The 26,372-nt window shown below is 50.6% G+C and overlaps 2 protein-coding genes across 4 annotated transcripts in view; both read left to right on the plus strand.

Annotated features, from left to right (window-relative positions):
- Positions 1-2,646, plus strand: part of CFAP52 (cilia and flagella associated protein 52) — a 40,898-nt gene extending 38,252 nt beyond the window's left edge. For both annotated transcript variants that reach the window (XM_041772778.1, XM_041772779.1), the window contains 2 exons: positions 1,294-1,405; positions 2,273-2,646. In XM_041772778.1, coding sequence (XP_041628712.1) covers positions 1,294-1,405; positions 2,273-2,448 — 288 coding nt within the window. In that variant the 3' untranslated portion in view covers positions 2,449-2,646. The remainder of the gene's footprint in view (positions 1-1,293; positions 1,406-2,272) is intronic.
- Positions 2,647-4,407: 1,761 nt separating this feature from the next.
- Positions 4,408-26,372, plus strand: part of USP43 (ubiquitin specific peptidase 43) — a 50,408-nt gene continuing 28,443 nt past the window's right edge. For both annotated transcript variants that reach the window (XM_041772776.1, XM_041772777.1), the window contains exons 1-3: positions 4,408-4,957; positions 13,408-13,539; positions 19,065-19,168. In XM_041772776.1, the coding sequence (XP_041628710.1) occupies positions 4,430-4,957; positions 13,408-13,539; positions 19,065-19,168 (764 nt within the window). In that variant the 5' untranslated portion in view covers positions 4,408-4,429. The remainder of the gene's footprint in view (positions 4,958-13,407; positions 13,540-19,064; positions 19,169-26,372) is intronic.

Consider the following 26,372-nt stretch of genomic DNA (forward strand, 5'->3'; position numbering starts at 1 on the left):
CTGGCCAACTTTCCGTAGTGACCGTAGGTAGGAGGGAATGGATTGGACAAGACACATGGAAACAAACATGTCCCTGAACAGCGGGCTCATATGTGAACAAGACAACATCAGATGGTGAAAGGGATAAAAAGGAAGAATAGGTCACACAATCCTGGCTCAGTGGATGGAAGCTGCTTTAGCTAGGATGCTTGGCGAAGGTCTCCTTAAGGAGGTGACACTTGAGCTGAGGTCTGAGTGGTGGAGGACTCACCTTGCTTAGCTCTCTGGGAAGACCATCCCAGCAGAGGGTAAGCCTGAGGGAAAGCCAAGGCGCCTTAAGGCTGCTCAGATGATCACTTTGACTTTGGCCAAAAGAGCAGGCCATCAGGCACCAGCTGCCTAAGTGGGTGTGATTCCTGAGAAACGAGATTTCGGGCATGCTTCTATATTCCTTTATGCTTTTACTATGAAAACAACCTTTTGTTAAAGTGACCAAGCATTAATAGAAATCAATAAGATAGCTTAAAAACATTTTTTTTTTAAAATAGCACATACAATTTCCCGCTAGATTCAGAATAATACAGATTCCTGGCCTCACGACCTGAATTGTGACCCAGCAAATTTCTATCAACACAAAATAAGAAGAGGTGAAATGCACGCAAAATTCACACTCCTGATTCCTGGTCAAGTGCTTTGTTTAGAAAGAAATTTTCTCTTTTGAAGAGGTTGTACATTTATAAGGTTCAAAGTTCAAAGAGTATAAAAGCAAAGATTCAGAGAAAAATCTCCCCCCTAACCCAGGAGGGGACCATATTGTCAGTTTACCTTCTAGACCCCATCCTGGGGTGGGGGTGGGGTTCACTGCTTTGAGGCAGAAGAGAAAGTTGGGGATAGGATGGAGTGAGGAAGAGGGGGTGGTCAGCCGCAGAGAGCAGAGCCTGTGCAACTCCTGAGCTGCTCCTTCCCCAAGCAGCTGGAGGGGGCTGCTTCCCTTTCACCAGGCCTTCTTTTATAGCTTGCTCCCGACTTCCAAGTGCTTCTTCTCACCAAAAGCACTTTCTGTCACAATCCGGGCTTACTGGCACATCACCGTCTCTCTAAATAGAATGCAAATTGAAAAACCAGTGCTAAAAATATGAAAATGCCTTCTCCACCCCCTGCTTGAGCCTATTTATAATTTTCAGCCGATATATCATCCCAGGGTGTATTTTTGCCACCCTTCTATATAAAGTTAGAACCATCTTTTTGTTGGCATGGCACGGATGCTGCCACTGAGCCGAATCTGGCCTGATGGCTGTTTTTTCTGAATTCTAGATTGCTTACTGGGAAGTATTTGATGGGTCCGTAATCAGAGAGTTGGAAGGCTCCTTGTCTGGGTCAATCAATGGAATGGATATTACCCTGGAAGGAGTGCACTTTGTCACAGGTTAGTCCTGGGGTAGGAAAAGAAAGCCAAGCCCTGCTTATGTAAATGGGAGCATAGAACTCCCAAGTGGGAGGCAACAGGAAGTGATGACAAAAGTATCTACGGGCCCCTGTGATTCAGATTCAGGCCTGAACACTGCAGCCCGAGTGGCCAGGAAAGTAAGATCCAGAAGTCACGCTTCAGTGGGAGGAAACGTCTGCCCATGAGCCTTGGGGGGCACACATAAAAGCTGAGCCTTACATTGTTTCCTTTTTTGGTGGTGGCATCGGTGACAGAAATGGTCTGGATTATCCAGCATGCCTTGCTCTGTTATTTCCTACTGCAGTCTTAAATGTCAGCTTTTAAATCAGCATTTCCAGGGGGCATGGACCATATAACATGCCTTCTGACACCATCAATGATCATTTCCTGCTGGGCCCTGACTCTTCAAGACATTAACAAATAAATGCTCCAAATGAATTAAAGTTTCATAAACACATTTACTTATGGCATGATATTAAACCACACATTGTGATCATATACAAACACACACACACACACACATATATATACATATACACATATACTTGTAGAGAAAAGACTGGAAGGAACTAAATCAGTGTTATTAATAACATAATAGTTAATCAGTGTTATTTCTGGGTGGTGAGATAAGAAGGATGTCACCTCTTTATATTTCTTTCTTGTAAAATTTACTACAGCAGATCTAGATTTTTATAATCAAGGAAAAGAGAAATATAAAGACAGATTTTTCTCCCTTTAAATTGGAACACGGGGGACGTGCTGTAAATTATCCAGTTACTCGAAATCAAGGCTGTTCCTCCCTGTTCTGTTGCAGCAATGCCAAATACACCTGTTTGTCTTTTTCAGGTGGAAATGACCATCTGGTCAAAGTTTGGGATTATAACGAGGGTGAAGTGACTCATGTCGGGGTGGGACACAGTGGCAACATCACCCGCATCCGGATAAGTCCAGGAAATCAGTACATCGTTAGCGTAAGTGCTGATGGAGCTATTTTGAGATGGAAGTACCCATTTACCTCATGAGGCCTCAGAGATTTCTGGGATGCACCACCGCGTAGGGTTCTATTGAAAGTTGACCTTAGATAACTCCCAAGACTGGTTTTTTATTTCTCCCATCCGGGATTTTGTTCTTTACTCAAAATACGTTAAGTTTCCCTTTTTCTTTATAGGATGCATTTTGTATTCTTAAATTGTATATTAAACTTGGAATGTGTTCAAGAATAAGTTGTCCAGAGTGTAATTAAAAGGTTTTTATTATAAATTCCCTGTTGTTGGTTTCCTGTCATAATATCTGTCCTGTGACTGCAAAACCCACAGCCCTTCTGCATAATTTGTCTACAGCTTGCACTACTGTTATTCTCTAAAAATAAGGAGGGTCAGCTTTTCATTGGTCAAGCTGCAATGGGGCAAGACTTGGTCTGAGTCCAGATCTTGGGTAGGATTTTAGGATCTTCCTCCCTCCCTGCCTTCCATCCATCCAACCTTCTGAGTTTGGCCTTTTGTAAAGTGAGAATATCTGCTTTAAAGGTTATTTTGAGAAGTGAAATAATATGTTAAAGCATCAGCAGAATCCCTGCCAGAGAAGACGGTTGAACATGAATTATGGTGCTTTCTCAAAGAAACCATGGGTTCTTGGGGATCTTGGGGATAATCATCAAAGGTGAAATTTCTCAGATGCTTTTCTGGGCAAGGGAAGGCAAGAGAACGGACCTTGTGTATTAATCATCCCACCGGGTATCTTTTTTTTTTCCAAGAGAGAGTAAATCATGGCATTTTCCAGAAATACTTCAAGTCTCCAATTCACAGCATACGTTTTTTGTTCTAAGCCTGTTGTTTATCCTTTAAGTAATTCTTCTTCGTCGTCGTCATCGTCCTCTTCTTCTGCATCAGGTCACCTCCTGGGGACATATCAAGGCAGTTATTTAATAAATGATCCTTACTTCTCAAATAAGCAAACATTTCAGGGCGTTGATGGGATCATGCATCCTGCGGAGGTCTTTCTGAGTCAGAAACTGATGAGAAAATCTCCTGCAAGACTTTGCCTGATTAATTATAAACCTGACAGTTACAGGGTCAAGAGACCGGAGGAGGCCCCCCGGGGTCACCCAGGAAACCGAGGGCGGGGCAAGGCCAGGCCAGTTCTGATTGGACGCCGACACCCGCCAGGGGAACGCACCGCGGGCGAGCCCGGGAGCCTGAAAACGTCCCGGGAGCAAACGCCGAGGCTGGAAGGAGCCCGCGTGTGGGCTGGGCCGGCCGCAGAGCCGGGTCGAGTTCCGGTTCCTCTGCCTCGGTACAGGCGCGGTCCTCCCTGCGCCGGCTTCTCAGCAGCTGGAGCAGGACAGTGAAGCCTCGAGCCTGCAGTTTAAACGAACCCGCCACAACCATCCGGGACGACTCGTGCCGGGGCCCCACGCGGCTCCCGGTCGCGGACCCGGGAAGGCCTCCCGCGCGGTGCGGGCGCGCTGGGAGTGGCAGCAGGGGGGGCGTCCCCGTCCCCCGCCCCCGTCCCCGCCCCCGCCCCCGCCCGCACAGGCCGGCGCCGGCAGCTGGGAGGACCCCGCGGCGCGCTCCCCGGCGGGTCCCGGCCCCCGGTGCGCGCCTCTCGGAGGATCTTCATCTTCCCCGCACGTAATTTCCAGGACCTCAGGCTAGCCGGGGCTTCGCGACCCACCGCCTTCCAAGCGTATCAGCCCCGTGCAGCTTCACAGGTTGGAGTCTGGCGGGAAGGGGAGGGAATCCGCGGCGTCGGCCTGCGGCGGGCGAGGAAGGGCGGGGACCCAGCGCCTCTCCGCCGCCGCGGCGCTGCCCTGGGCGGGCCCCGCGGCCGGATTCCCGCGCGGGGCGGCCCCGCCCCTGGCTCCGCCTCCGCCCGGCCCCGGCACACCTGGCCCGCAGGTAGCCGGCGGCCGCCGCCTCTGCCCGGCGGTCAGGGCGGGTGGGCGGCGCTGCGGGGGCGGGGTGGGAGCGGGGGCTCGGCTCCGGGGGCGCGCGGGCGGGAGCCATGGAGCCGGGCGCGGGGGCCGCGGAGGGAGAGGGGCCGCCCGCGCCCCGGCCCCGCCGCCGCCGCTCCCTGCGCCGCCTGCTCGGCCGCTTCCTGCTGGCGCTGGGCAGCCGCTCCCGCCCGGGGGCCTCGCCGTCCCGGCCGCGGCCCCAGCCAGGCCCCCGCGACGGCGACGGCGACGGCGAGGGGGGCTTCGCCCGCGCCCCGGACCCCGCCCCGGCCGCGCGCGGGAGCCCCGGGGAGGAGCGCCCGCCCGGCGCCCAGCCCCAGCCGCAGCCGCAGCCGCAGCCCCCGGCCGGCGACGGCGCGCGGCCCCCGGGCGCGCAGGGCTTGAAGAACCACGGCAACACCTGTTTCATGAACGCCGTGGTGCAGTGTCTCAGCAACACCGACCTGCTGGCCGAGTTCCTGGCGCTCGGGCGCTACCGGGCGGCGCCGGGCCGCGCCGAGGTCACCGAGCAGCTGGCGGCGCTGGTGCGCGCGCTCTGGACGCGCGAGTACACGCCCCAACTTTCCGCCGAGTTCAAGGTAGGCAGCGCCCGCCGCCCTCCTCCGGGCCGCCCTCCTCCCGGCCGCCCTCCTCCGGGCCGCCCTCCTCCCGGCCGCCCCGCCGCCCCCGCCGCCGCGCGCGCCCCTCGGGCGAGGTGGCCCCAGGGCTGCAGCTCGGCTCGCCGCCTTCGTCCGGAGGTAACTTGCGGTGCTACCCTTGCAAACGTCTGCTCTATGAATTTCTCCCAGGTGTGTGTGCGTGTGTGTGTGTGTGTGTTTGGAGGAGCGGGTTCGACGGAGTGCATTGAGCATTTGTGCACTCAACAAACGTTTGTTCAAGTACTGAAGGCCCTCGGGTCCCCGCGGCGTCCTACTGCCTCGGACCCACACTTCCCAGTCTGGAGGGGTGCGGTGTGGAGAGCCTGACTCTCAGGCCAGGGCCTCGGAGGAAGGAGGGGATGCTCGCGCAGAGATCCCAATGAGTAGGACGCGGCCGGACCAAGGTCTAGGGGTGACCCAGGTAGAGGGAAGAGCCAGCACAGGCGCCAGGGGCCGGCCTGCAGGCACAGAAGGAAAACCAGTGGTGGGAGCCCAGGGAGGGTAGCGGTGGGGCGTGGCTGACGTTGGTCAGATCATGCAAGGTCTAAGAAGCAGTAGTAAGGAGTGCGGGTTTTATTCTAAACCTAGTGGGAGCTGAGATCCATGGGCCAGGTACTGTGCTGAGTGCCACTGAGTTCCCCCCGGTGATGGGGGAAGGCAGTGGGGGTGCTATCTTGGAGACGGCATCCTTTAGTGCACTTACATCGCCCACCACGCCTGGGTTTGAGGTTGCATTCACTGGCCCCCCAGAATCAGGGTCTACTTACAGTACACTGTAGGGTCATGAGGCCTTGGGAGTTATGTATGTCACATCACCCAGGGTTAAGCGGCACGCTTGGGATCCCAGTTGGATTACAGAGTTCCTGATAATTGATGCACATGACTTGCTTCCTGCTGAAAAAACCACAGCTCTGGGCAGCCAGCTGAAGCTCCCCATAGACGAGCGATTGTTCTTGGGGGAGGGGAACCTGTCAGTGTTCATTCCACAGGCATCACCGCTCTTGAGTTTCAGCCTGAAAAAGCAGTCCCTGCCATGTGACCCGCAGCGTGCCAGCCTCCCCCGTCCGCTCTCCCACTTCCACTACCGAAGCAGTGCTCTGCAGGAGTCAGTGGGTCAAATGGGTGTCTTCAGTATCCCCTTTGGGCAATATTTGCTTTCTTAATAATGAAGCAGTACAGTAGTCCTTTCCCCCCTTATGCTTGGGGGGGGGGGAGTACATCCCAGGCCCCCCAGTGGGTGCCTGAAACCAGAGGTAGTACGAAGCCCTACATAATCACTATATTTCTTTCTAGACATACTTACCTACAATAAAGCTTAATTTATAGTTAGGTCCAGTTAAGACACGGACTGCAATAACTCATCACAGAAAAGAACACTTATAACAATATACAGTAATAAAAGTTACGGGAATGGGTGTTTCTCTCTGAAAATATTGTATACAGTACTCACCCTTCTTGCAAGGATGCGAGGTCATCACATGTCTGTGATGAGGTGAAGCAAGGGATGTAGGCATTGTCGCGGGGTTGGTCTTCTGACCTAAGTCGGGAGGATCATGTGCTTCCCTCTGAGGCTGACTGACCAGCAGTAACCGGAACGACAGAAATCTTAGGATGGCAGGGACCACCGTAGGGTGTAGTGGTTAAGAGCAGGGTCTCTGGAGCTTTGTGACCTCGAGCAGGTTACCAAATCCCGCTGTGCCTCCACTTTCCTCATCTGCGAAATGGGACCATAATGGTACCTACCTTATTATCAGGTCGTTGGGAGGATTCAATGAGTTCTCTTTCTGTACAGTCTAAGAACAGTGCCAGACCTCCAGGAAGCTTTTATCATTTCTATTGTTTCTCACCTACAGAGACCTGGAGGAGGGAGAGAGGTAATGTGTATATACCTTAACTCTTGCCAGGTGTATTCTCATGCGGTTCCTGCTACGGTGGGAGAGACAGGAGTAGCTTGAAAAAAATCCTCCAGATAAGTAACTGCTCTCCGTGACTCACTGGGATTTCCTATCTCATCTCTTGCTCTCGAATCCCCAAGGCCTGGAAGCTCCTTGAAAGCCTGGGGGGGTGGGGGGAGCTGGAGGATAGTCATTTGTTAATTGTTAATGAGGGTGATGTAATCTGAGGTTTCCTGGGACTTTTGGGGCAGCCAGGCTTGGAGGGAGCAGAGGATGCCAGGATCTGGGCTTTTAATAAACCCTGCTGATTGATATCTAGGTAGGCTCCCCTTATTATCCAGGTGAGGAAACATCCCTTCACCCGACAGATAGTCCCGACACTATGCCAGGCACTTGGAATGCATGAGAAGCGTTGAGTACAAACCCCCCTGGGGCTGCTTTCTAGGAGTTCCCAGTCTAGCGGGAGAGGTGGATGTTAATGAAATGATAGCACAGGCACGTGGTCAGAGCTGGTGACAAGAGCTGGAAAATAAAAATATACAGAGTGCTTATGGCAGGTCTGGCAGGAGGATATGATCGATGGCGGGACGTGGGACGGGGTGTCCCACGAGGAGTAGCGGTCAGGAGAGGTCAACAGGAGAGGTCAGCTAAGGACAGGGGAGGGTGGGGATGTGCATTCTCTGGCAGGTGGAGCTGAGGGACCTTCTGTGAGTGAGGCAGGATAAATGCAAGATTAAGTAAATTAACGGAAGGGGTGCCTGGGTGGCTCAGTCGGTTAAGCCTCTGTCTTCGACTCAGGTCATGATCCCGGGGTCCTGGGATCGACCCCAATGGGAAGCCTGCTTCTCCCTCTCCCCCCACCTCCTCCCACTCATGCTGTCACACTTGCTCGCTCTCAAATAAACATCTTTAAAAAATAATAAATTAAATAATGGAAAAATAAATAAATAAATAATGGGAGCCTCTGTCCCCGGGGAGAGGAGCTGAAGAATTGGTTGGGGATAAGCTGCAGATGGTTTTCAGGAAGGAGTTGGGTCTTGAGGAGGCATTGCTAGCTTCAGGCCAAGGAAGAGGGGAATAGAGGAGGGACCAGCATGCTGGAGTGAGTTACCCCAACCCCAGCCATGCAAATGGGATGGCTTTGCGGTGTCCTCTTTGCTGACCTCCCAGACACCCAGCATGCAGACAGTAGAACCACCCTCTTTTAACAACACATGAATAAATACATCCTAACAAATCCCGCCGATGGTATTATCTATGACACGTTGACATGTTGCTTTTCTAATGATATCATTAAATATGTGCATAGGAAAAAAAACTCGGGAGGTGCTAAAAATATAAAGAAATGACTTGGAACTCCACCCTCCAGAGACAACCTTCATAAACATCGCCGTGTTTCATTTAGAGCATCTACATATTGAAAATTCTAGTTTTGTATCCTGCTTTTTTTTCATGCGAATATTGTCCTAAGACTTTCTCCTGGCCATTATAACATTCTATAGAACTCAATTTTAAATGATTTTGTAGTATTTCATTACATGAACCAGTCCCTGCAGAGACATTTACTGTGCAGGTTTCCAGTTATCACACTGTCTTGAAAATTCTTGAGTCCAAATCATTGTCCTTGGCTCTGACCCATTTCCTAAATTTGCTCCCTCGAAGTGGACTTACATGGTCAAAGCAAAGATGTGACTATTATATTTTTATATGTTTTCTTTTTCTTTTTGAATCATTGTTATAGGGGTATAACTCAGGTACAGTGCAGTGCACCCATTTTAAAAAATTGAGCTATCCCTGACATGCAACACTGTGTAAGTTTAAGGTATACAGTGAATTGTTGATACATTTATGCTGCAGGATGATTGCCTTAGTTAGCATTACCTAACATCTTTATGGAACATTACTTGGTAATCATTTTTTTCCAGTGTTGGGAACAGTTAAAGGCTAATCTCAGCAAGTGTAATGTTTCAACTTACTGAACAAAAAGAAATAGCATCTCATTTTTCTTTGGTTTCTTTGGTTAAGAGCTTCTTGACTAGTCGTGAGACTGCTCCTGGATTTGCGTGTCCATGTTGACTGTCCCTTCGGCCTGGGTCTCAATACTCCTTTTTCTGTTTTCTGTGAGTTCCTCAAGCCTTAAACTCGCCACACTCTCTGCAAACTCACTCCTTCCCATCCCCAATCCTAGAAGTTGTAGATTTATTTACGTCATACCTTTTGATAAAGATTCTGTGTTATGTATTTCTAAGTTTTCTCATGGCTATGTTAAGGATTTCAGCCATCTGGAGTTTATCTTAGCTTATGTACTTAGGCATCACTTGTAGACCTACAATTTTAGACATACAGTATGCCTTACGTGATGCACTAGAGGCATTGCCTTTTACGAGCAGGGATTCTTCTTCATCGCTCTTATATTTTGGAAGTTCTGGACAAAACAGTAAGACACGAAATGGAAATGGGATAAAAAAAGATTGAACAGAAAAAGGAAATGGCTAGATGAGTCTAGAAATCCATATTGTAGCATGATGGCGGTCACTAACGAGATCAGAAACCAGACAGAAAATCAAAAGTGATAACCATTTGGAGTGTGCAAAAATTAGATTTCATTCCCGAAAAGCACCGGAAATATGAAATAACTAGGAATCATTGTGTAAGAGGTGTGTTAAAAATGATCAGTGTTGAGAGGGAGAAAGGCATGCACACATGCAGAGCGAGCTATGTCAGGCTGCAGTGTAGAAGTAGCAAATATTTCTGTCCATTTCTCCCAAGGGAGGATTTCACTTTAATACAGCTCTGGTCACATTTTCTTTTTTCTTTTTTTAAAAGATTTTATTTATTTATTCATGAGAGACACAGAGAGAGGCAGAGACATAGGCAGAGGGAGAAGCAGGCTCCATGCAGGGAGCCCGATGTGGGACTCGATCCTGGGACTCCAGGATCACGCCCTGGGCCGAAGGCAGGCACTAAACTGCTGAGCCACCCAGGGATCCCCTGGCCACATTTTCATAGACTTTCTGTGTGAGTGTCTTCTGCAGGAACCAGTAGGTCAAGTTCTTTTTTTTTTTCTTTTTTTTTAATTTTAATTTTTAAAAGGAATTTATTTATCTACTTGACACAGAGAAAGAGAGAGCACAAGCAGGAAGTGGAAGAGGGGGGAAGCAGGCTCCCCGCAGAGCAGGGGCTCTATCCCAGGACCCCAGGATCATGACCTGAGCCGAAGGCAGACACCCAACCCACTGAACCACCCAGGCGCCCCTAGGTCAAGTTATTTCGAAAAAAAACCCTGAACTCTAAAATACCTGCCAGAGACCATTCTAAGCCGAAAAATACTAAAGAACAAAATTCAGTGTAAAAAAATTTGCAGTGTACAAATGAAAAAAAAAAAAAAAAAAAAAGACCACTTGTCCCATCCTCCTATAATAACCATTGGTTAATATTTTGCCATGTATTTCTGGTCTTTTCTAGCAATACATATATATCAGATAATCTCAAATACATATTTTTGCACTTTTCAAAAAAATGATAGGATCATTTATTTTCTTCTCATTTCCTCAAGCATAATTTTTCAGGCCATCTGAGTGTGCCATAAGTGTTCCCCAGGAAACTTTAGTACGTAGCAGTATCTTTGCTTGTAGTTCTCATTTCCTGTTACTAGATCCCCCAAAGTGAAATTACTGTTTCTCTAGAAGGATTTTTCCAAGGGCCTAGCTTGTCTACTTCTTAAAATCCTCACATTCTTTCTGGAAAGGTTGTATGGCTTTAGTACTGGGCTAAGAGGAAGAGTGTCCATCTTAAAGGACTCACATGATGAGCAAAAGGGGGATGGATTTCTCACCAAAGGAATAGGCCATCAAGGTGTAGAGTGTGGAGTTGGCAAGATATGTTGGGGGCACCTGAGTGGCTCGATTAGCTTTGAAATATGTGTGAGGGCAGTGAAAAATATGGACGGGGCCAGACCAGAGCAGGGTGGATTGTTCGCTGGTGAGTTAGGGGAGGTTTGAGTTGAGGCATGATGTTCTCCAATGGGCTGTGGGCTGGCACAGGGAAAGTCCCAGGGCTGGGCTCCTTTGCCAGGAGGTGCTGTCTTCTGGGTTCTCAGCAATTAGGACTCTGGCGGGAATGGGTTTCTATGAAGGGACACAGAGACAGATTGGGAACCAGCTTCCAGAACGCTTGGTGCTGACCAATGTGGGTTCAAGAGAGACTCTGAAGGCGCCTGGGGGGCTCAGTCAGTGAAGCATCTGCCTTCGGCTCAGGTCATGATCCTGGGGTCCTGGGATCGAGCCCTGTGTTGGGTTCCCTGCTCAGTGGGGAGCCTGCTTCTCCATCTCCCTCTGCCCCTCCCCCTGCTTGTGCTCCCTTGCTGTCTTTCTCTCTCAAAATAATAATTTTTGAATCTGAAAAAGGACACTGATGTTAAGAGGAAGAGCTGGTTTTAGAGAATTTGAGTTGGAGGTAGCTGCTCCCCCGGGGAAGGAATGTTGGTACTAAGAATAGAGATAGTGGGATACTGAGGGTGGCTAGGCGATGGGTGGCCAGGTAGGATGCACTGCATGATGCCCAGTTAAATTTGAATTTCAGATAAACAACAAATAACTTCTTTAGCGTAAATATATTCCAAGTATTGCATGGGATGTACTTACTCTAAAAGCGATCACTGCTTGCCTGAAATTCAAACTTAATTGAACACTGTGTATTTTTGCTTGCTAAATCTGCCAGCCCTGGGGCACCTGGGTGGCTCAGTGGTTGAGCATCTGCCTTCAGCTCAGGTTGTGATCCCGGAGTCCTAGGATCAAGTTCCCCATTGGGCTCCCTGCAGAGAGCCTGCTTCTCCCTCTGCCTGTGTCTCTGCCTCTCTGTGTCTCTCATGAGTAAATACATAAATTAATAAAATATTTTAAAAAATCAATCAATCAATCAATCAATCTGGCAGCCATACCTGGAGGTCAAAGGACAAAGAAGTCTGGAGGAAGAATACCACAAAGGATCCAACAGTGAGCCACAAACTAGTATGACTGGAATAAAGACTCAGAGCCAGTATTTCAGCTAATTCAATCTTGAATTTTGCTTTGTCATATCCCAAAGTTTTCTTTAAATCCCAGTGGAAGGATTAGAGGAAGAAAAAGCAAAATGCCCAGGCTATTAGATTTGACTGGCGATGGTGAGGATCATGTGGGTCCGTAGCTCAGACTGCTCCATTTGGTGGGAGCCGAGGGCAGCCCTGTGTGAGGTGGGGCTTGATGTCCGGCTGCATCTAAGGGGGGTGGTGGCAAAGAACCAGAATGTACTCTGTGCACCTGCATGTGTGCATACATGGGCAGTGGGGATTTGCTTAATCTCAGATCCTCATGCTAGCACGTGCATTAAAAAAAAAAAAAAAAAAAAACTTTTCTGGGGCACCTGGGTGGCTCAGCATTTGAACATGTGCCTTTGGCTCAGGGCATGATCCCGGGGTCCTGGGATCGAGTCCTGCATTGGGCTCACCGCAGGGAGCCTGCTTCTTCCTCTGCCTGTGTCTCTGCCTCTCTCTCTGTGTCTCTCATGAATAAATAAATAAAATCTTAAAAAAAAAATGTTTCCTGGAAAGATGCTTGAGAAAATGCCCAGTGGCCTCCCTCTGGGGCAGAGATGGGGGCTGGGTGGAGGGAAGACTTTTCATGACCATCTTTTTTTATGTCTTGAATTCTTTAAATGTCCATATGTCTATATATCACCCTTTGGAATAAACTTTAAAACAAAACAAAACAAAACAACCTGGAATGTGCATCCCTGTAGGAGATGACAAAGCTGCGGCATGATTTCTCAGGAGGGCCGAGGGAGCTTAGTGGGCATCAGGCGTCCTGTGCGTTCTGTTCAGTGTTGTAACTCCAGCCCCTACAGTAGTATCTGGCACATGGTCCGCCCTGAACAAATGTTTACGAACGAATGGGGCGCAGGACTGGCTCAGGCAACGTGGGATCTAACCACAGAAGTTTGATTTCACATCTGCTGGGAGGAGGCAGTTAAGGGAGCCGCGTGCATGTTAGGACAGCCCACTTCACGGGGGGGGGGGGGGGGGGGGGGGGGGGGGGAGGCTGGGAGTAGATGAGTCACCCAGGGAGAGAGTAGGAGAGCGGGGAGGGATGCTTTCATGGGTGGCAGTGGTGGGAACTGAGTGCCCAGTGGGAGCAAACACCCTCGCAATCAACAGACAAGATCATCCACATACTCAGCCCAGATGGCCTGTGGGGTTTCCAAGGACAGGACCTATATCAGCAATCTTTCCAGTGGGGGGATGCAGGGAGAAAGTGCCTTCCATACAGAACACCAGGATAGGATTTGGGGACATTGTCCCCAAAGAGCAGGCTTCAGCCCAGAAAGTTCTCACCTCGTGTTCCACGTTGTCAGCCCCGATCAGGGCCCATTAGTGACCCCTGGCAGGCTTGGTGCTTACGGGCCCTGACTTGGTTCTTCAAGGGACTCTACTGACCATCTGGTTTTCTACTTTCTTTGCAGAACGCTGTGTCCAAGTATGGCTCCCAGTTCCAAGGCAATGCCCAGCATGATGCCTTGGAGTTCCTGCTCTGGTTGCTGGATCGTGTGCATGAGGACTTGGAGGGCTCCTCCCGAGGACCGGGGGCCGAGAAGGTGGGGCACTCGAACACCATGTCGTGTTTGGCTTGCTTTCTTTTTTTTTCCCCCTTGAATATTTACTTGATATGGGGTCCTGCTAGAGTTATCACCTCCATTGCATATATGAGTAAACCAAGGATCAGAGAGGTCGAGGAACCTTCCCAAAGCAACACAGCTAAAGAAGGGACAGAACCAGGGTTCAAGTACAAGGGGGTCTGGCTTGAAACACTGTTTTCTTATTTTAACAAGAACTATCCCAGTCACCCCTAAAGCACATAAATGAAACAAAGCAAAACACACACACACACACACACACACACACACACACACAAACCAAAAACCAAAAAACACCACAGTGGAACCTGGGAGGACCAGAAAAATTACAGTGTTTTGTGGGATGGTGTTTCTGGGTTGTGGGACTATGGGCGGTTCTTCTTTTAAACACAGCGGTCTTATCCTTCTCAGATCTTTTTAGTTGAAAGTGACTGAAATTTAACTTGATCCAATTTCAGGAAAGGGCATTTATTGGCTTTTATAACGTTTAGGCTTAAACGTTATAGGCTGTACCAGCTTCAGGTAAGGCTGGACCCAAGGACTCAGATGATGTCACCACGTCTTTGGCTCTTTATTTCTTGTTGGCTTCATTTTCCAATCGGCTCTGCCTCCATGGTGGCCAGAGGAGCCTCTGCAGTGCTCACTTAGTCTTCCTTTTTTTTTTTTTTTCAGAGAGGGAGAGAGAGAATCTTCTTCTTTTTTTTTTTTAATTTTATTTATTTATTCATGAGAGACACAGAGAGAGAGAAGGAGGGAGACCGATGTGGGACTCGATCCCAGGATCATGATCTGAGCCAAAGGCAGATGCTCAACCACTGGGCCACCCAGGCATCCTGAGAGAGAGAGGATCTTAAGCAGGTTCCATGCCCATTGTGGAGTCCAGTGTGGGCCCAGCTCGATCTCATGGCCCTGACATCATGACCTGAGCTGAAATCAAGAGTTGGACACTTAACTGACTGAGCCACTCAGGTGCCCCAGCGCTCACGTAGTCTTTAGAGCATCTGGGCTGGGTCGTTTCCCCAGAGATGAGTGCTTGAGCAGAAAATTTGTCCACCACCCTGTGTATTCTATAATCTCATAGTGAACCCATTTTGAAATCAGAATGACATATTTTTTAAAAGATACCATGTATTGAATATTCATTATGTGCCATGCATCTCACTTGATGCTTTTCAGGGCTGGCTTCACTACTGACACGTAAGAGATGTTCCATAGACTCTTGAGCAGTTGGACAGGTCCCATCGCTCTCCTGCTCTGATGTTCTCACGGATGGCTCACGTTTTGTAGTTAAGGAAGAGTTGGGTTAGGCAAATTGCCCCAGGTCATCCAGCTAATACTTGGGCGAAATGGAATCGAACCCAAGTCGATGTCAAAGCAGGGCTGGATCTCTTTCCTTCTCACCCTGCTGGGGTGAGAGGAGATGAGCAGATCGAGGGTGCCCCATCCCCTGGCCACACAGGAAAAGACTTGTCCTGTGTGTTCGCCTCCTCCCCATCCCTGGCTGTGCCAGGCTGCACTTCCTACCTGGAAAGTCGCTTCCTAGACAGCCTTTCAGTCCTTCCTCTGGTGGCAGGAAGGGGTATTGGGCTTATGGGCCAGGGAAGGTCACAGAGAAGTTAAGTAACTTGCCCCAAGTCACACAGCCAATCTGTGGGAGAGCCAGGATCCACATCTAGGGAGCATGACTCTAGAGCAGGGTTCTCTCAGACTGTGCATGTTTCACATCTGTGGCCAGATAGCACATCTTTGCTGTGGAGGCCGTCCTGTTCCACGGGGCCTTTGCAGTGTCCATCTACCCACAGGATGCTGGTGACATGCCAATAATTCTTTTTAGTGAGTTGAGGACCCACATCAAAGCAGTCCTAGATGGTCTTCCAATCTCCAATGCATCCTCCTAGATAGATGTTCTCCACACCGAAGCCAGAGGTATCTTTTGAGAAAGGACAAAAGGTCATGTCTCCCTCCTTCTTAAATGTCTCTGGTGGCTTCCTGTTGTACTTAGAACAAAATCCAGGCTTCTGACTGGGCCCGCCAGCCGCTCAGACTGACTTCAGGCCCCTTTGCCCCTTGCTCCTTGTTCTGGGCCATGCCAGTCGGTCGCTCTCTGGTCCTTTCCCTAAGAAGCCCTGATCACCCAGGCAGGAAGAGAGAGTGGCCATTGACCAAAGAGAGGAGCTTGCCCAGCTCTTAGCTTGACCTGATTGATACCAGAAAAGATCTATTTCTCTGTCTGGGGTGGAAGTGGCTTCTGGAATTTGCTGTCAGAAAATTGGGCTGCCCGTGGAGGCCTGGCTGGGAAGGCTCGATGGTAAAGTGGGAGCTGGCATGAAACCTCATCCTCCCTTTCTGAGAAGGGACTGTCCTCTGTAACTGAGCAATTTTTTTCCTTTTTTTTTTTTTTTTTAAGATTTTATTTATTTATTTGAGAGAGGGAGAGAGCGAGAGCACTAGAGACAGCAAGCACAGGTCGGGGGCAGAGGCAGAGGGAGAAGCAGGCTCTCTGCTGAGTAGGGAGCCTGATGCAGGGCTCGATCCCAGGACCCCGAGTCATGACCTGAACCAAAGGCAGACATTTCACCGTCTGAGCCACCCAGGTGCCCCAGTTTTTTTCTTTTTGAGGTTATTTCTGTTTCAAAACATGGGAAGGCCATACAGCTAGGTGTTTTTTTGAAACTAGAATAGAAAACATAAGGACCACGTTTCTTCTCTATCCCTGGAATGATTCTCCAATGTTTTCATCCGGTGAAAAGGACATATTTTTAGCATCCTATAGATGCTCTCACAGAGGCCATCTTTTGGGAAATGCCTCTGTTGCAGAATTAAGAACAGAAAGGGGCTGCAGAGAGGACCAGGAAACTATATATATGAGGTACCTGCTCTGTGCAATCCAGGACACACAATCTTTTTTCTTTTAATGGTGCCTTCGTGAAATGGATGTGATAGTCCTGCTCCTTTTAGACATGAAATGAGGCCCAGAGAGATGCTCAAGGCCACTTGGCTAGCAGACTGGAGCCGGCCTGGTCTGACCTCCTGGTCTACGCTCTGCAAATGACCCTGCTGCCTCTGAGCCCAGCCTCACTCCACATTTTCTCCTTCCGTACCCCCTTCCGGGTGACCCTGCCTCTCCGCCTGCCCCCACCTCCACCTCTGCGAGCCACGTTACCACCTTGATGCAGAAGCACCTGTATCTTTGTGAGGTCTTTGGCCGCAAGTGAACAGCAACCAGCTTCAGCTGACTTGTAAGGGGATCAGAGGGGAGACGAGAACCCAGCTTGGACCCAGAGAGAATCAGACAGCTCTGGGGGTGCCTGTCACAGTGGCAGAAGCTGCTGGGCTCTGGCCCGGGCACCCTGCTGCAATCACTGTTTCAGGCTTTGGTCACTCTGCTCACGATTCACATGCAGGGCAGGAACGTGTCATCTGGCTTGCTTGGGTCACGAGCCTGTCCCTTGCTAAGGGGGGTGGGACATCTAATTAAAGAGCCCTACCTCTGTGAGGACTGGGCTCAGTGTCCCAGAAGGGGCACCAGGACTGAGGACCCGGGCTCAGTGTCCCAGAAAGGGCATCCGCCCTGCGCAGCCACAAATCCCAGCGTGATCTCTGCATCCAGGGTTCATTCCCTTCCAGCTCCCCATAACCTTACACAGCGTGCCCTTCCCTGACCCACTTCTCCCTTCCAATTTCCCTCATCTGATGGAACAGGCATTCTCCAGCCACCAGATGGGAGCTTCAGGTTGCTCCCACCTGTCTTCTCCCCTTTTCTTTGTCTGCTGCCCCACCAAGTGCTTAGGTATGAGCTGTGGACACAAGGCATCTTCAGTCCATCTCTCTTTTTCTTTCTTTTTTTTTTTTTTTTTTTTTTTTTAGGGTTTTATTTATTTGAGAGAGGGAGTGAGTGAGAGAGAGCACGAGCAGGGGCAGGGAGAGGGAGAAACAGACTCCCCGCTGAGCAGGGAGCCCAACACGGGGCCCCATCCAGGCACCTTAAGATCATGACCCGACCGGAAGGCAGACGCTTCACCCACCAGCCACCCAGGCACCCCCCTCCTTTTCGTTTTTGTGGCTCCTGCTCCAGTTTGCCCCATTGTACCCCAGGCCTCCTGATCTGTGTCCTTAACTCCAGATAGATCCTGGAGGCTATTTCTTTTCTTTTTCTTTTATTTTTTTTATTGGAGTTCAATTTGCCAACATATAGCATAACACCCAGTGCTCATCCCATCAAGTGCCTCCCTCAGTGCCCGTCACCCAGTCACCCCAACCCCCCGCCCACCTCCCTTTCCACTACCCCTTCTTCATTTCCCAGAGTTAGGTGTCTCTGGAGGCTATTTCTTAATCTTGCTTCTGGGCTGTTTACTGAACTGAGTAGTCTCCTTAAGGACATTGAAGACCCCACTCAGCGCGGCAACCAGACTCACCCAGCAGCCCTATCTACCACTACCCTTCTCACCTCCCCTGTGCTGGTTAAATTGAGCTTCGCAAAGCCATGGGGGCAAATAAGAATGTTCTGTTATGAGCATTTGCCCTAATATTTTATAACGGAAAATTTCATCCATGTGGAAACATTGAATTAATTATACAGAGAACCACCTAGACTCTACATTTTACTAAAATTGCTTTCTCTTGTATCTGTCCATCACTCCATCCATGTTTTTCCTCCTCTTGCTGTTTCTTGATGCATTTTATTTTATTTTAACATTTTTATTTATTTGAGAGAGAGTGAGCAAGAGAAGGAGCTGGGAGGAGGGAGAGGGAGAAGCAGGCTCCCTGCAGGGAGCCCGATGTAGGGCTCTATCCCAGGATCCTGAGATCACTGAGTCCCCACTGAGCCACCCAGGCACTCCTCAATGCATTTTGGTGCATGTCACCCCACACACTACACATGCATTCCTTTCTCCCGGCTCTGAATATTTTAAGCCGCCAGTTTGTGGGAATTTGCCACATCAGCACCAGAAAGCAAATACATAAGGGGATGCAAAGAGGGGTACGGTAGGACTAATGTGGGGTGAAGGAGGCTTATTCTCGATTCTAAGGGGTAAAGCCTGGTTTGCCTGGGGCTCCTGTGAAGAGTGGCTTCCGGGGAGATGCAGGTGGGGCGGGTTGGCAGGTGGAAGATGGGAGATGTGGCGTGGACGTGTTCGGAGCCATGGCAGCATGCCTGGGGGAAGGTACAGGAGGCGTGGACACGCGGGGCCCAGCAGGATAGAGATGCGAATGGGACAGTCAGGGCAGAGGTCACAGCCGAGGTGGCCGAGTAGGGGAGCGTTCCCAGGCTTCACCTCTGTTCCTCAGCACATCCTCTGGGGGAACTGGGGAGGTCTAGAGACTGAAGGGGCTGTGCATTGTGACAAAGCCTACAGGAGATCCAGGTCCTGCAGAGTCCCGGCTCCAGGAGGGGTGGCGTGGGCCTGGGGGGCCAGGGCTCAGTGGTCCAAAGATGGTGGAGTGATGGGTGCCTCATCTTGCTTTCTCCCCTCATTTCTTTGCAGCCTCAGCCCGAAGCCAGTAAAACCCCTGAGAACCTCCCGTCCCCACCGGCTCAGCTTTCTCTAGGCCAAAGCTTTGTGCAGAGCCACTTTCAAGCACAGTACAGGTAAGAATATAGGTAAGAGTGGGATGTGCTTAGAACGGATTGCCCAGGCTTCTGTGCCGATACCTGGTCTCCTGGTTGCCACGTGGCCCCAGGATTACAAGACAACAGAAGCTCTAGTCCCTTCCCCTTCCCATTACAAACCCCAGTTCACCACTCATTCCAGTCATCCCTGGCCCTCAGTATTTCTTTTCTTTTCTTTTTTAAAGATTTTATTTATTTATTCATGAGAGACAGAGAGAGAGAGAGAGAGAGGCAGAGACACAGGCAGAGGGTGAAGCAGGCTCCATGCAGGGAGCCCAATGCAGGACTCGATCCCAGGACCCTGGGATCATGCCCTGAGCCAAAGGCAGACACTCAACCACTGAGTCAGCCAGGTGTCTCTGGCCCTCAGTATTTCTTCTGTCCCTTCTTACTGGTCCCCAGGCCTCCCATCTCCCCTTGGAGGGGGTTCTACAAAGTGGGAATGTGAAGGTGAGGGCTTCACCAGCAGGCAATCATTGAGAAGCTGACGAGATCCTTCCTGTTCCTATAGCCAGAGAGCCTGGCTTGCCAAGTTATTTTGAGTTCAAGATGTCCTAGTATCAGGGGGGATGTTAAAAAAAATAAACATATATAAATATATATACGGTGTTGGACTTCAGAGATGTTCTTTTTGGGATTTTACATCTATGACAGTTCAGAGATTCATATAGGGCAAGTACTGTGATGGTTCAGTGAAAGCACTGATTGCAGGAAGGAGTTACAGGGGGAGAAACTTACCTGGCTTCTTGGAGGAGGTGTGCCTTTTGATGGGCTCTGAAGGATGATTAGGATTGAATGGGGAGGGGAGGAAGCATCTCCAACAAGAGTGGAAAATGCTCAGACGTGGGGAGGAGCACAAGAATGAGGGATTTAGGGGAAGCCATCGGCTACAGAGAACTTCCTCTTGGTGACATGCTACCCTTGGTCACTTAGCATATTGGGTGATTAAAAACTCTTCCAAATGAGTCTAGGTTGTATTGTTGTATATGAAGGAGGGCCCATTTCTCTCCTCCAGTGGCACATGCGAGTGAACGTCGGCCTCCTGGCCGCTGCCCTTTTCTAGCCGTGAAAGCTACCTGCAGGGCATCGGTGTCATGTTTATCTGCAGATGCCCGGAGTGGAGGCTGCTTGAAACAAAAATGAGACAGGAAAAGAAGAAAGGAGAAGGAACATCTAGAAGGAGGGAAACGGGGAGTACAGGCCAGAGTAGGTGAGATTGCAAGGGAGGAGCTCAAGAATTGCCACTAGGTACCGCTCACTGGTGTCTTTGTACGACCACTCCGTTTATTTCTCAGCTCACTCCGTTCTCTGTACCCACTTCCCTTCTGGTGGATACACACTCTCTTTCTTCCCTTCTTTGAAAAAAATTTTTTAAAAGATTTATTTATTCATGAGAGAGACAGAGAGAGAGGCAGAGACACAGGCAGAGGGAGAAGCAGGCTCCCTGCGGGGAGCCTGATGTGGGACTCGATCCCAGGACCCCGGGGTCACAGCCTGAGCCAGAGGCAGATGCCCAACCACTGAGCCACCTGGGTGCCCCTCTTCTTTCAAATATTTGAGCATCTGCTCCTGTGCTTGGTCCACGGGGTGCAGCGAGAAGCATCACTCCTTGCCCACGCTTGAGAAACACCAACCAAATACTTCCCTGTGCTCTCTAGATACTTAATTCTGGATAGGTCCCAGATATTTACTGTTTAATCCTCTACTGGCCACTTCCCTTCCCGAAGATATGAACAAGGCAGGGCCCCATTCTCATGGAGCTCACATTCTCCTGGGGGGCGGTGTTTGGTGACACACACCTCAAGGGCAGCTCGCCAGGGTGATAAGACATGGCTCGGGGTGTGGGGAGTGTTAGATAAGGTGGTCTGGGGAGGCTTCTTTTTAGAGGGAGACATTTGAGCTGAGAACCGAGTGACAAGGAGTCAGCTATCTGGGGACAGGGTCATCCAAGCAGAGAAACCTGCAGAGGCAAAGGGCCTGGGGTTAGAATAATGTTGGGACATCAAAGGACAGGAAGGCCAAGGTAGCTGCCAGGTAGGGAAGGGGTGGGAGGTACGACTGGAGCGGTGGACGGGGACCTGGTAGGGGCAGGAGTCCTGTCCAGGTGTGGGTTGTTGTCTGACGGGCAAAGGAAGCCACTGCAAAATTTGAAGCCAGGTGTGGTCTCGTTTTCAATTTCAGAGATGACACTGGTGGTTTGGGGGGCGGGGGGGAGGTGAAGAGAGGCAGGACCAGTAGCTGCAGCAGCTGAGGGACGGTGGGAGAGTGGTGGCACCTGGGATCCAGTTGTGGCAGGGCAGGCAGTGAGTTTAAGGGTGCCATGTGGAGGCATCAAGGGAAAGCTGAGAATCTAGGGTGACCCCTGTGTGTTTATAGGGTTATGTAGCTGGCAGGTGCTTTGAGGTGCAGGTTACTGGGGTGAAAGAAAAAAATTATTTTCTTTTACACCTGCTTACATACCTCTCCTCCTACCCTGCTTACATACCTGCCTGGGGTCAGGTGTGTGGGCGCTGGGTGCTGCCCCCACACCAGGCCAGACTGCAACTCTCTGCGAGCATCAACCCAGCATCCTCCAGTGTAACTCCATTCCTTTTTTTTTTTTTTTTTTAAATATTCTATTTATACATTTGCTTTTGACAGAGAGAGTGTGTGAGTGAGAGCACAAGCAGGGGGGAGTGGGCAGAGGGAGAGGGAGAAGTAGACTCGCTGAGCAGGGAGCCCCACATGGGGCTCTATCCCAGGACCCTAGATCATGACCTGAGCCCAAGGTAGACACCTAACCCACTGAGCTACCCAGGTGTCCCTGTCACTCCATTCTGACACTGTTTACCTGGACACAGCGTCAGGCCCCACAGCTCAGTCGCAGCAGACTGCTCCCCCAGCACACACCCCTCCCTCAAGTCCCACACCAACACCTGTGCCTCTCACTGGCACCTGTGCCTCTCACTGGCACCTGTGCCTCTCACTGGCAGGCTACAGACCTGAGGATCCCACCGCGCCCTCCACAGCTTCCACAGTTCGCTAGAGCTGCTCGCAGAACGCAGGAAAGCCCTTCGCCAGAGCTGTTGGTTATAAAAGGCAGCAGCTCAGAACAGCGGGGTGGGACCGATGTGCTGGGCCAGTGCATCCGAGGGGCGCAGGGCTCCCCCACCTCCCTGGGTGCCCTGCCAGGCTCCCCGGGCGCCCCACCTCGCCCCCCCGCCGCGCCCCACTTTCTCGCCCTGCCCTCTCCGGCACCCTGTCCCCTCTTTGGGCGTCCCACCTTCTTTCCCCAGGTGCTCCCCCGCCAGGCGCCCCCTCCCTCTCAGGGCACCCCGCCTTCTCTCCCCACCCTTTCTGGGTGCTCCGCCCTCTCTGGGTGTCCCGCCCTCTCTCCCTACCCTCTCTCTAGGTGCCCCGCCCCCCACCTCCTCTTGGGGCGCCCCGCCCCCACTGCGTTCCCCGCCCCCTCTCGGGGCGCCCCGCCCTCCCAGCCCCTCCCCCTGTTCCCGCCTGGAAGCTCCCCAGACCCCTCGTGCTAGGGCTTCCTGTAGCTCTCCTTGCCTACCCCTGATTGAGTCATTGACCCTTGGGTGACTGACTCAACCTCTGGTACCCTTTCCTCCCCTGAAAGTTCCAACCCTCTTAACCCCGGGTTGGCTCCCCTGGCAACCAGCCCCCATCCTTGGTTATCTGGGGGCTGTTCCAAAAATCACCTGCTTAACATAACTCTCAGGTGATGTGCCTGGGGCTTCTTATGGATAACAAAAGATGGACCTTTTGCTTCCTGGCGCTCCTTCCTTAGGTAATTCCAAGGGTTTTCGGAGCTCAGCGCCAGGAATTAGGACAAAGACCAAATATATCTATTTCTTACTATAACATCACAACATCACACAGTCTCTGACTGGTGTTGGGCGTGTCAGGGAAGGAGGACTCCTGAGGAAGTGACATTTACCCCGATCAGATATTAGGGACTGCAAGTATCCTTTGGGTAGATTACTGTGGGATGATGAGTAACAAGCAAGGTGTTCAAGCTTAAAAGAACCAGTGACCGCTAAAAATACCTGCTTTGTGCCACTTAGTCTGCGGTAAAGAAAAAATAGACATGACTGTCCAGGTGAGGGCTTTTGAGCTGTGGGAAGTGATTTTCCGGGGGTAGCCCATGGGGCCAGCTCTGAGCCGGTGCCGCTGAGTGGTGGCGCCTGTGGCTCTGCGGACTCTTCAGCCTCCCTCTCCACTGGGGAGGCCTTGCCATGATGGCAAAGTCGCCATGGTATCAGCCCTTCTTCTTTTTTTTTTTTTTTAAGATTTTTAATTTATTCATGAGAGAGGCAGAGGGAGAAGCAGACTCCCTGTGGGACTTGATCCCAGGACCCTGGGATCACACCCTGAGCCACACAGGCATCCCTGGTATCAGCCCTTCTTTATGAAATTGCAAGCTGGAGGATTTATTATGAATTAATTCAGAGATCTTCTTCACCGAGTATCTCCCTCTTCCCCTCCTTTTTAAGGTATTGGGTTTTTGACTTTGGCTGGAGGGGAGAAGGAGGAATAGGATCTGAGTGCCTGAGGTGATGGATTAGGGGAGAGATAATTGGTTATTCCATACGGTTATTATCACAACCTAAAACATCTGTGAGTTTACTAACCAAGGATTGTTGCTATGTTGGAGTTTTGGCTACGAGAGGGAGTGCATGCATGTGTGTGTTTGCATTTCTTTGTCACTTGTGGCTTTTATTCACAGAAAGTCTGATCTGGTCCCCATTAGGCGGCAATCCCTGTTAGGCTTTCTCAGAGCAGGTCCTGCAGGGGTGACATCTGACCTGTGTGTTGTCAGAAGCACCCCTGCCGGCATAGACATCCCCATTCCTGGTGCTGGGCGGGTCTGAGGGGTAGGATGTGTGTGCAGCTGCCTCAGGGAGAGGTCGGAGTGCTGAAATGTGCATCGCCAAGACCCAGGGGCTGGTTTCTGGGCATTTTATCTGGCGAGAAGCAAAGAGCAGCTCTGAGTCTCAGGGGCGGCTGGCAAGGTTGTTGTTTTTTTTTTTTTTTTAAAGATTTTATTTATTTATTCATGAGAGACACAGAGAGAGGCAGAGACACAGGCAGAGGGAGAAGCAGGCTCCCTGCGGGGAGCCCGATGTGGGACTCGATCCCAGGACCCCAGATCACGACTTGAACCGAAGGCAGGCACTAAACCACTGAGCCACCCGCTGCCCAAGGTTGGTTTCTGTATCAGAAGCAATTTGACCACTCTGGACTGCTGAAGGGAGATGGGCAGGGGTAAAGAAGGTCCAGGGGCAGTTCCTCCCATGACAGCTTGGGGGACTATAGGACAGAAGGATGTGGGGGATGGCTGAAGCCTGGTAACATCCAGAGTCTTCTCTCTCCCTCACTTGCTGGTCCCACTCATGTTGTCCTCGTTGCTCATCTTTGAAAAACATTGCTCATTTCGCACCCTTTCTGTAGTTTGTTTATTACGAAGACCATATGTTCCCTTCATTCTTTACACGTAAAATTAGACCATTCCATGTGTGTTTTTTTTTTCTTTTTTACCAACTACACATCTCTTGCTCCTTACGGAGATTCGTGGCTCATTATAAAGACAGACTCTATCTCTGTTTAATATGGTGCAAGCCTGCAAGAAGAATGCAGCCTCGCTTAGCTTTAGTAGGCTCTAAATGCAGATAAATCAAAGAAGAAAAATTCCTTTTCATTTTTTTAAAAGATTTTATTTATTTATTCACAAGAGGCACAGAGAGAGGTGCAGAGACACAGACAGAGGGAGAAGCAGGCTCCCTGCAGGGAGCCCGATGTGGAACTCAGGACCCCAGGGTCAGGCCCTGAGCTGAAGGCAGAGGCTCAACCACTGAGGCACCCAGGCGCCCCTGATACATGGTTTTTACCAAAACATCACCATGCTTTTCCCAAGGAGGCAGCAAATTGTTGGACTAAATACTCCGGTCTGTTTTCTGAAGCCATGGATGGCAGGCTGTTAACTCGTACCCCGGAGAGCCGACCTGCTTTGGGAGCCCATTTAGGATCGCTTTGGACAGCACCCTGAAGGCCTCAGGGTTTCTTGTTTGTCTCTGGTTTTCCCCCATTGAGTCTGCTCAGTGGGAAACTGGGAACCACTCCAGCTGGACTCCCCGCAGAGACTCAAAACCTGGTTGTGACACCTGCTCTGTTGTTCCGGGCTGACTAGTGCAGGAGCAGGGCTGTCAGCTGGGTGGTGGGCCCTGACCTCAAGGAGGAAGGCAGTGTGGATTTCAGGATGCATCCAAGATATTGGGAAATCCCTTTTGTCCTAGAAGAATATAGTATGGCATCCAAGTAAGGAAATAAAATGGGGGTGCCCATGTGGAATAGAAAAACTACTTTTAGAGACAACATGCTCTTAAGTAAGGGAGTGTTAAGTTTGAAAGTTTAAAGTGTGTGGTCTACTCAGAAACCATTGATGCATCATTTGCATGTACTAAAGATTGTGGGATAGGTGATGAGCGTAGACTCTGGAACCTGAGCCTCCCTTTGCCACTTCCGAGCTGTGCGTCCTTGGGAAAGTTGCTTAACCTCTCTGTGCTTCAGTCGCCTCGTCTGCAAAAGGGGGATGATACTGGTGGTTACCAGTAGTAGGAGGGTTAATACAGGCACGATGGTCAGAACAACGCCCACTTCATAGTCAACGCTGTGTCCACATGAGCTATTTTGCTATTAGCTGCTTTTCTTGAGCTGGTACAACGAGCAGGGTGGACTCCGTCCGTGGTTCTGTGTCCTGGATGGACATCCTGACAGCTGGGCCTCTCCCTGTCTCCCTCTCCCCTTGGAAACAGAATCTATGGGAGGAGGGCTGAGACATCTGTGTGCTTAGAAAAGCTTCCCTTGTGATTCTGGAGCAGAGTGAGGCTGAGAACCAAGGGAACACTTGGTCCTAAGATGCCTTCCGACTTGCACATTGGCTTTCTGTTTCCATCTCCAGGCATGTCAGCTTCCCTTCCCGTGCTCAGTGCACTGACATGTGTGATTAAACCTTCTTTTAAAAAAATTGGGGTGAGGGCACTTTGGTGGCTCAGTGGTTGAGCGTCTGCCTTCGGCTCAGGGTGTGATTCTAGGGTCCTGGGGTCAAGTCCCGCATCGGGCTCTCTGCTCAGCAGAGAGCCTGCTTCCCCCTCTGCCTGTGTCTGCAGTGTCCCTTGCTTGTGCATGC

This window comes from Vulpes lagopus, chromosome 10 (assembly GCF_018345385.1).
Source record: "Vulpes lagopus strain Blue_001 chromosome 10, ASM1834538v1, whole genome shotgun sequence".
Taxonomy (NCBI): domain Eukaryota; kingdom Metazoa; phylum Chordata; class Mammalia; order Carnivora; family Canidae; genus Vulpes; species Vulpes lagopus.